Source organism: Phyllostomus hastatus, unplaced genomic scaffold, assembly GCF_019186645.2.
Source record: "Phyllostomus hastatus isolate PE091 unplaced genomic scaffold, TTU_PhHast_1.1 phas_contig_64, whole genome shotgun sequence".
NCBI lineage: Eukaryota > Metazoa > Chordata > Mammalia > Chiroptera > Phyllostomidae > Phyllostomus > Phyllostomus hastatus.
Genome location: NW_025333928.1, coordinates 4,249,775 through 4,260,614, shown reverse-complemented (window position 1 = coordinate 4,260,614; position 10,840 = coordinate 4,249,775). Strand labels below are relative to the sequence as shown.

Below are 10,840 nucleotides of genomic sequence, written 5' to 3'. Positions count from 1 at the left end.
AACATTTAAAGATGTCCTGGAGGTTCCTAAGCTTCTCCTCATTTTTCTGAATTCTTGTTTCTTCATTCTGTTCTGGTTGAATGTTTCTTTCTTCCTTCTGGTCCACACCGTTGACTTGAGTCCTGGTTTTTTTCTTGTCACTTGTTCCCTGTACATTTTCCTTTATTTCACTTAGCATAGCCTTCATTTCTTCATCGAATTTGCAACCATATTCAACCAATTCTTTGAGCATCCTGATTACCAGTGTTTTGAACCATGCATCTCGTAGGTTGGCTATCTCTTCATCACTCACTTGTACTTTTTCTAGAGCTTTGATCTGTTCTTTCATTTGGGTCATTCTTTCTCTTTCAGCACCCCTCTTACACAGTAAGAGGCTGAGCCTTAGGTATTCACCAGGGTGGGGCAACCCACATCGTTGTGTTGTGACACTGTCAGTGGGGGATGGGCCTGTGAGGGAACAATCGTGCTTGCCCCTCTGCCAGTTTTCAGTCACTTCTCCCACTATCCACAATTAAATTGGGTCCTTCTGGTGCTGATACCCAGATGGGTGGGTATGTGTACATTCTTGGACCCTGTGTGTCTCTCCAATAAACTCTCCTGTGAGGCTGGGAGTTTCACCCTGCTGCCTCAACCCCTACAGGAGTTTTCAATCAGAGGTTTAAGGCTTTATTTCCCCACACTGGAACCCTGGGTTGTGTGGTCTGTCTCACACCCCAGTTGTTCCTCCCAGTTTACCTGCACTTGAATGTAGGACCACCCAGTCTCTAATCCACTGCTTTGCTGGGTCTGTCAGCTGCAGCCTTGCCTGCCACAGTCCTCCAGCCTCTGCCTTGCAGCGAGTCCTCTTTGTCCGGCTGCCCATCTCCACTCCTCCTACCAGTCTGGATGAATATTGCTTCTTTAACTTCTAGGTTGTTGGACTTCCATACAGTTTTATTTTCTGTAATTTCTCATTGTTTTTCTTTTGTTTTAAAATTTGTTGTTTGTCCTTCTTTTGGTTGTGTGAGGAGGCACAGTGTGTCTATCTATGCCTTCACCTTGGCCCGAAGTTCCCCAGTTATTTTTAAAAAGCTGGCAAAACTGAAAGCTGACAAGAACAGTGAGTGCACACACAGACTGCAACCTGGATATCTTATAAAAATAGGTATAAATTTTGATATGATATGTTAGCAAGTAGATAGAGCAATACATTTAATACTATCAATATGACACATACCACATGAATAGGTTTCAGTGGATATTTGTCATATTTTGACTCCCCAGAATTAAATATTGTCTTTTTTTAAGGTAATCGCAAGATAGATGGGAGGCACTCTGTCGTCACTATGGAAACAATAGGAGATATGGTCTTTTCCTTTCTTCCAAGCAGCCAGTGACTAGACCAAGGATCTAGCCCAACCGAATAAATGCTTCCACTTTGGGCTTAGAATTTGGAAGGTGTGGTAGCAAGAGTTCAGGAAAATCAGAAATTATTCAAGATTATTCATGGTGGCTATAGCAGAACCAAGAGTCCAACAGTGTGGCTGCCACTGTCCAACGGTGTTGCCAGTCTTGGTGGCAGCAGCAAATGCCCAGCTTCACTGATGCTGCCAACAATGACCTCTTATGTACCTTTTCTGGAGGTCTATGCTCCAATCCTAAAATTTTACTGAGAGTTCTGTGAGCTGCTTGATATCCATAGTTCCAATAAATTCATTTTCTGTTTCAGCTAGTTAAAAGGAGTTCATGCTTTTAACTACAAAGAACCTATAATGGGCATACAGGTCAAGGAAAAAAAGTATGTGCTCATTTCTGTTGATGCCCGTTTGATACAATTCAAGATCCATTTCTGATAATAACTCTTTCTGAAGTAGGAATAAATGGATGCCACTTTAATGTAATAAATAATATATACATCAAAGCAAAAGCAGGCATGATACTTAATGGTGAAGCCCTGGAAGCACTGCTGTTAATGTCAGGAACAATGCAAGCTTTCCCACTGTCATTACCATTACTTCACTGGGTTCTGGAAGGACAATTAGATGAGAGAGAGAGAGAGAGAGACAGAGAGGAAAAAGAAGGAGGAGGAGGAGAAATATTATAAAGGAAGAGGCCAGGTTATTATCTTATGCATTGATATGAATTCCTGAAAGAACTCAAGAGAACCAAATGGAAATTAGGAGAAAGAACTAAAGTACATCAGGTGGCAGGTTACAAAATAATTTTGTCCTACAGATAAACAAAAGAAAATATAATGGCATAAAAATATCCCATTCATAGCAGCAACCAATAGGAATCAATTTATTAATCTTACATAAATCTATAGAAGGAAACTATAGTACTCTGAAGGATGTAAAAAACTTGTACAATTTTAAAAAGACACACTTTATTTTCAGGGAAGATAAACATGATGATGTTAATTTCTCCTAAATTAATCTATACAAATTAATCCCCCCAAAGGAGTAGATTCTTTTGAGAGAATTACCAGATAGTTAATAAAATACCTGCCAAACATTTCAATATATGCAAATCTGTATTACTGTGGAGTATAGACACACAGCAATGAGATAGAACAGTATTTTTTAGAACCCTAAATATATGTAGAGTTGAATGTATGATTCAAAAAGTGGCGTTTTAAAGCAGAGGGAAAAGGTCAGAATATTTTTAAAAATTCATACCAAGACAACTGGCTAGCCCTGTAGGGTGGGGAAAAGCCAAGATCCTTATCTCATTTCTTATACAAAAATAAATTCCAGATGGACCCAACCTAAAAGAAAAATAAAAAAAATAGAAATCATAACAACATTAAATGAAAACATATATGAGTAACCTTATTTTGGAGTGGGGGAAGGTTGTTCATCTAATCATGTAAAAACAAAACCAGAAACCAAAATCAGAAAACTTTATGAATAAATGGATCCATCTGAGTGTAAAATAATTAACATTATCTATTTGATATGAAAGCACTGTAAATATGGTAAAAGGTAAATAATCAAATGGAAAGGCACAGACCAAGGAATAACAATTTATATACAAAGAACTTTTATGCCAATATTTATAATAGGAATGTGCCAAAAGAAAAATGGACAAATGACGTATGCAAGTAAGTCACCCCAGTGAAAAATACAAATTGTTAATAAAGAGATTACTAGTCATTTTCTTGATTGCCAACAACAGAAACTGACACTGATGAGTTTCAGCAATAAAGGGATTTATAGGAAGCCTGTCTGGTTAGTTCACTGAATAAACAGAGCTAGAGAAGTAAGAGTGGGCAGTAACCCAGGGAGGCAGACACCAGTAAGAACTTGCTGCTAGTGCAGCCAACTGGATACTCACTGCCACATTCCTGGCACTGCCACCACTGTAACCTCACTGCTACAATGCCAAGTATAGAACTGCTAGATTCACTAATTACTGCATTATCTCCCACAAACCTTGTATCAATACTTCCAGAGCCAAGGTCCAGGTGGGAACATTTGAGTTGTCTTTCCTAGGTTATCTTCCTTGGCTCCAGCTTTCAGAAGTGGGAAAGGGAATGCCTGTTCTCCACACCCTGCCCAGTTTTCATAATGGAGGGTTGGGTTGTTTTGCCTAATTTGGTATCCCTTTCAAACAGGAAGTCTGTTTAGATGTTGAATAGCTGAAGCCTAGCTCATGATGTTGTTTAGCTTCACTCCTACAAATAGAAGCACATCAATATGCCATTTTGTATTCATCAAATTTGCCAATATGAAAAAGAGTGAAAAACTCAGCATCATCTTGGGTTTGGGAAATGTATGTTTCCCATTATTTATTGTTGGCAGGATCAAACCTTTCTGGAGGTCAGCTTGACAACTGGTGTCACAGTATGAAATGTGCATACCCTTTAATTCAAGGTGTCAGCTCAAACATAGTTGCTGGGATGATATATTAACTGCAATGCTATTTCTAACTTGTGCTTCCTTAACTCGGGGATAAGAGGTAAGTAAAGAGAAGGATAGTGGGAGATTTCCTGCAGACTATTTGGGTGGGTCTTAAAGATGGCCATTTGAGAATTCCAACCAAGGATTCTTTTCCAAGCCTGTTCTGGCCAAGCTGGGATAGGACAACTCTGGGGCCCCATGGGATGAATAAACCTGAGGTGGCAGACTGGGAAGGGGGTTTGCATGTCCCACTAAGGAAATCAGATGTTTAGCTACACTGCTGCCAAATAATCAATATGCTATATGAAGGCTACCTTACTAGGCATACAATAATGAATAAAAGGAGCCTTTGCCACTGTGTTGAAGCCTATACTTTAGGACAGGTGACAGACTGTAAGCTGATTCCAATATGGTAATGTTCCAATATGGTAATGTCTTAGAAAAGCTTTTGCTATGCTCAGTTTCCTTTTAAAGTAGTTTATTCATTCAACCAAACATTTATTAGAACCATGGTCAGTGCTAGGCATCTAAGGTCAGCAAAACAGACCTAGTCTCTGCTTGTTTGCAAATTTTGAGCAAGTGTGATGGGTGCTATGAACATCTGAGTCCAAAATCAAGTGTTATGACTGAGAGGTGCTCAAGAGAGCTGGCGGAGGGGATGTGTTACAGAGCTAGATGAGACCTTAAGGTTGAGGAGAGGTTAGCTTAGCTAAGCTAAGCTAAGTGAAGAGGCTCAGGATAGGTGTTGGGGACAGAGGAAACACCTATGCTAACAGTTTGAGCAAAGCCCCCTTTTTCTAGATCAAATTGCCTGAGAGTTTGGAGGGAAGAACAAGACATATCATAATGCTGGGTTGTAAGTGGGTACTAGAGGGCAACTCTGACATGAGGAAAATTGGAAAGAATCATATTTTACTAGACTCTGGTGACAGAAGAAAACACCCTCCAGATTTTTGCTAAAGTATACTAATTACATTTTGGATTTCTGCTACATGCTGGTGGGAAAAGGTGGACATGGACACTAGGTAGTACTAGGCTAGGGGAAAGGGTAGTGTTAAAAGGGGTGTGATGAACCCTAGCTTGCCCCTGTCTGGTCATTATAAATTACAGGAGTCAGATAGGCCCAACTCTAATTTCTTTGAAGCACATGACAATGGTGGGATTCCAAGTGGCTTGCTTGGATTGGAGAGGAAGGCCCAGGCAATGGGGTCATATTCAGGCCATGGCTTCAGTATGAAGAAGAGAAGCAGGGTGGTAAACTTCCCCTGGGCTTTGACTCCCAGTTTAATAAATTTAAAAAGAGCACATTTGTTAGCACCTACTGTTAGCATACATATGTGAAGCATATATGCCAGGAAAAGAAGGATGTTCTGAAAGGCAGCAGCAGGACAGTCACTGGACAAAGCCTGTTGGAGGAGGCTGAGGATTGCTCACAGCAGTTCAGAGAAAACCCCATCTCAACCAATTCCAGATCTGTCTGGGGCTTGAATTCTCCAGCCCTAATTAAAATTGCTCAATACCTGAGTTTGGGTTCTCCTTAAATCACAGCCTGAAACAAAGATAAACAGCAGGTGTTGAAGAGGGGGCGGGGGCTATCACAATGCAATGGCTTACACAGTTTATAGTTGTGGCTGAAATTAGGGATCATCTCCCAGCATTAGACATGGGGAATGAAAAGCTTTTGCTATGCTCAGTTTCCTTTTAAAGTAGTTTATTCATTCAACCAAACATTTATTAGAACCATGGTCAGTGCTAGGCATCTAAGGTCAGCAAAACAGACCTAGTCTCTGCTTGTTTGCAAATTTTGAGCAAGTGTGATGGGTGCTATGAACATCTGAGTCCAAAATCAAGATGTGCTAAAAAAAAAGGCAGTGTAGACAGGCTAACCTTGGGGGCTAACTTCCAAGTGCGCTTGACACCTAGGGTGACCCCAAGGCCCTTCCCACCTCTGAAAAACAAGCAAACTTTGTTAACACAATGTCTGGATATTGTGATAAAATATTATCACACTGCTTGAAATGCCACCAAAAGCTGTTCCTTTTGCCTGATGTCCAGATGAATGAGTTCAACATGCAGCGAGGAATGGATATTTTGATTAGATGGTAAGAATGGAGGTGATTTGAAGGCTAGTGCTGAACACCCTGTGGGTGTTACAATACGAGTCTTGGTTACCATGGGATGGGAAGCCAGAAGCAAAAGCCAATTACTTTGAAATATGGTGTAAGGTGGGATTTATGTTTTAAAAGGGGGAAGAGAGAAACTTTCCCTGACTTCTCCCCTCTGTAGTAATCAAGACTCAGGCTAAGTGTTAGCCAAGAGGAGAATCTATACAGAAGAGGTCACAAACCAGTAGATTTGGGGCTGCAGGCAGTTCAAAGATGTAGTTTTTTTCCTGCTCTAGTTTTTAATTTTTAATTGAACCAACATTTAAAAATAGGATTTACACCTTCTTTTTTAAAAAACCAGATGATCTGAGCTCTCATTTCTATGTAGGAACAGCTGGGTGGAGCTGAGTGGCAGCCACCTGCTTTAGAAAGATGTTCACTTTCAGTTTGCCATAGTCCCCACCATTCCTGATATTCTCCCCAACCCTGAAAGCCCAGTCACTTGAAGTATTAATAGGTCAATATGATGACTGAAACACCAGGATTCTTCACTCACTGATAGGCTTATTTTGGTCCCTGTGATAATTGTGGGTTTGTGACCTTTCGTTTAGAGGTCAAGTCTAGGGACTTTGAAACAAACTTGGGTTTGAATGGATAAGCTGAATCAATTTGAAAGGCACTGAATTGAAGATTAAAGGTGGCTACATGCTTAGCACAATGCTTGAGACTTAGCAGCTATTATAAGCATACTCTAGGAGCGTAAGCTGCAGAAAGGCAGGCAGAAATGGGGTCGGCCTCCTACTTTGCCGCATTTCCAGCGCCCAGCACAGTGCCTGGCACATAGTAACTATTTGCTTAATGAATCAATGATGGTTGGCTTCAGCAGGATTTTAAAGGCTGATCTGAAAAGTAAGGTAATTCTGATGATACGGTTTCACTGTGATCCCAAAGTGTCGCCTAAAAGAGCTCGGCTCCGTGGTGGCGTTTAGGGGTTCTTAACAAGAAGCGCGGAGCTAGCTTGCCTAGGACAGGTCAGGGTCCTGTCCATCACTTCTTCCAGGGTCTGATTAGGAGCGATACCCCGATTCCTGCCTTATCTCAGGCCTCCGCCGTCTGATCTGCGCAGACGAAGTTGCTGCTCTGGGAGTCCACCACCCGGCGCCCGCCCGGCGGTTCTCTACGCGCCGAGACCGCGCCCACACTAGACATGGCCTCTCAGGCTTCACGCAGTAGGACCGCTTCGGGAGCTTTTAGTTAACACCGCGGCTGGCGGGGAAGCGACTTCGTTCCCACAGTCAGCATGGCGGCCTCAGAGGCTTCAGCGCGGGGAGGGCGGGGGCCAGATCGAGTCACGTGAGCTGCCCAGCTGGGCAGACCGCGCGCGCGCCGCTGACTGGCTCGCAGGCTCGCTCGGCGGCGCTCTGAGGTGTACAGGGCGTCGAGCACCGGACTCGGTGGGATGCGGTGGAGGCCGTGGCGGGGCTGCGGGCCGGGAGGGCGGGAGCGGGGATGAGTGTGGGCGGCCGCCGCCATGTCCAAGGTAACGGGGCCCGGGCCAGTGGCGGCGGCGGGCGGGAAGGAGAAGCGCTCCTTCAGCAAGCGGCTGTTCCGGAGCGGCCGCCCGGGCGGCGGCGGCGCCGGGGGCCCAGGAGCGTCCGGGCCGGCCGCGCCCTCGTCGCCGTCGTCGGCGCGTTCGGTGGGCAGCTTCATGAGTCGCGTCCTCAAGACGCTGTCCACGCTCTCGCACCTGAGCTCCGAGGGCGGCAGCCCTGACCGCGGGGGCCTCCGCGGCTGCTTCCCGTCCGGGCCGCCCGCGCCTCCGCCCTGCCCGCCGCCCGCCGAGCCCGCGCCCGCGCCGGCGCCCACGTCGCCCGCCTCTGAGCCGGTCCCGGGGGTGGCGGGACTCCGGAACCACGGGAACACGTGCTTCATGAATGCCACGCTGCAGTGCCTCAGCAACACCGAGCTCTTCGCCGAGTACCTGGCGCTCGGCCAGTACCGCGCCGGCCGGCCGGACCCTGAGCCAGAGTCGCCCGCGGGCCGCACCTCTGGAGAGGTCACGGAGCAGCTGGCGCATCTGGTGCGCGCCCTCTGGACGCTGGAGTATACACCGCAGCACAGCCGCGACTTCAAGGTGGGCGCCCCCCACCTCTTACCCGGAGGGCCCTTGCACCCGAGTCCCCAGGCGCCTCCTGCCTACGTCCTACTCCCTCCGTTCCACCACGGTGCTGCTAGTTAGGTGTGGGTGGGCGCGGAGGCTGGGACAGGCACCACCGATTGCAAGGGAGATCTGTCGATTGACTGATAGACTGACTCATTCATTCATTTTGTATTTATTGAGAGCTTACCACGTACCAGGCGCTGTGATGGGACGCGACAGTGAACACGACCGGCTGCCTTCGTGGAACTTGCATTCTTAGTGGGGGAACTGTTGAACCCGGTTCAGATCTTGGTTTTGTCACTTGGTAGTAGTATGACCGCGGTAAAGTTACACAATCGCTCTTTGCCACAGTTTCCTCTGGTACCGACCTCATAAAGTGGTTGTGAGCTGCAAACAAGTCTATTTGTTCGATCCAACGCTTTGGTACTATTAATTTTGACCCTTTTTAACTTAGAGACTGTCATTATTAGAAGGTTCAACCTCATATGGAAAAAGCTTCAGTTGTGCACAGCACCATGTGTTTTGCTGCTCTGATTATTTTTATTGTTAAAGACTTTTATAAGTTAATGGGTAATATCAGTGGTTTGGAGAAAGTAAAACCTGATGATGCCACTGGTGTGCTGCTAGACCACTTCAAATGGGGAGGGGGTAATTAGGGTGACTACTTGGAGGAGGTGACATGGGAACTGAGACTGGAGTAATTAGAGAACCTGCCTTGGAAGGGGTCAGGGAGGTTCTTCCCAGGTGTAAGGAGGCTGTGCACTTGGGGAACAGTAGAGTTCTGGAACCCAGAGACTGTAAAGGGCTGTGGAGTAAATATTTTGGGCTTTGCTGGTTAAGATGTGAAATTCAGGGTATTACCTAAGTACCTATATAACAAGAAAAAACACATGTCCACAAATTTTTTATTGACTAAAATAATACAATGATAGTTGAGTATACTGCTTCGTAATACACATAAAACTTCTGGAAAGGATAATAACATTTAGTTTAATTGCAGTTCAAAATTAGTGTTGCCTATCATCAGATTTATTACAAATATTCATTTCTACAAATCATTCTTAGCCCACGGGCCATACAAATACAGACAGTAGGCTGGATATAGCCCTTGGGTCTTTGTAGTGAGTGGGTTGGAGCTGAGGGCTGAGCCCTATGATGTGGGACCATTTAGGCTGCACTGTGGAAATGGGCTTTTAGTCTCAGCAAAAGGGAAGATGGTTTGAGATTGAATGAAGATTACTGTTAGATGGAAATAGATACTATAAATAGAATTAAATTAAGTAGAATGAAACTACACAGTGAGAAAGTTAATTCCTTTTTCCTTCTCTTTCTGTCCTGATCATGTGCAAGAGAAAGTCTCAGCTTGGTGGTAGCCTGACTTTAACACCTCTTTCTCACTCCTCACTTTTTTTTTTTTTAACAAAGAACAAATCTCAAGATTACAGGCTTTAGTAGACAACAGTAGCTGGAATTGAATAAGGTTATGTTTTCACTGGGCTTCTTTTTACATTTGTACTTACGGCAAGTGAGACTGACTTTTCATCGGTGCTGTGAAGTTTCTTTAAAAAAATCCATTTAAGTAAAAGTAAATGATTAAAATATAAAATGGTAATCCATCCAAGGAGTCAGCACTTGGTTGAGGACTTCTTTTTAAAAAAAAATTTTTAAGTATATTTTATTGACTATGCTATTACAGTTGTCCCATTAACCCCCTTCACTCCCCTCCACCCTGCACACCCTCTCCCACCCACATTCCCCCCTTTAGTTCATGTCCTTGTGTCATAAGTTCTTGAGCTTCTACATTTCCCGTACTATTCTTACCCTCCCCTTATCTATTTTCTACCTACCATCTATGCTGCTTATTTCCCCCTCCTCCTCCTCCCACTCCCCTGTTGCTAACCCTCCATGTGATCTCCATTTCTGTGGTTCTGTTCTTTTTCTAGTTGTTTGCTTAGTTTTTGTTTTTGTTTTAGGTGAGGTTGTTAATAATTGTGAGTTTGCTGTCATTTTACTGTACATGTTTTTCATCTTCTTTTTCTTAGATAAATCCCTTTAACATTTCATATAGTAAGGACTTGGTGATGATGAACTCCTTTAACTTGACCTTATCTGGGAAACACTTTATCTGCCCTTCCATTCTAAATGAAAGCTTTGCTGGATAGAGCAATTTTGGATGTAGGTCCTTGGCTTTCAAGACTTGGAATACTTCTTTCCAGTCCCTTCTTGACTCTTTTGAGGTCTCTTTTGAGAAATCAGCTGACATTCTGATGGGAACTCCTTTGTAGGTTACTGTCTCCTTATCTCTTGCTGCTTCTAGGATTCTCTCCTTCATTTTAATCTTGGCTAATGTAATGATGATGTGCCTTGGTGTGTTCCTCCTTGGGTTCAACTTCTTTGGGACTCTCTGAGCTTCCTGGACTTCCTGGAAGTCCATTTTCTTTGCCAGATTGGGGAAGTTCTCCTTTATTATTTGTTCAAATAAGTTTTCAACTTGTTGCTCTTCCTCTTCCCCTTCTGGTACCCCTATAATTCGCATGTTGTAACCTTTAAAGATGTCCTGGAGGTTCCTAAGCCTCTCTTCATTTTTTTGAATTCTTGTTTCTTCATTCTTTTCTGTTTGGTTGTTTCTTTCTTCCTTCTGGTCCACTCCATTTATTTGAGTCCCAGTTTCCTTCCCATCACTATTGGTTCCC

The 10,840-nt window shown here is 44.0% G+C and overlaps 1 protein-coding gene across 1 annotated transcript in view; it reads left to right on the top strand.

The window, feature by feature from the left end:
• The first annotated feature begins 7,407 nt into the window (after positions 1 to 7,407).
• Positions 7,408 to 10,840, top strand: part of USP31 (ubiquitin specific peptidase 31) — a 60,028-nt gene continuing 56,595 nt past the window's right edge. The window contains exon 1 of the mRNA XM_045848850.1: positions 7,408 to 8,120. Coding sequence (XP_045704806.1) covers positions 7,518 to 8,120 — 603 coding nt within the window. The 5' untranslated portion in view covers positions 7,408 to 7,517. The remainder of the gene's footprint in view (positions 8,121 to 10,840) is intronic.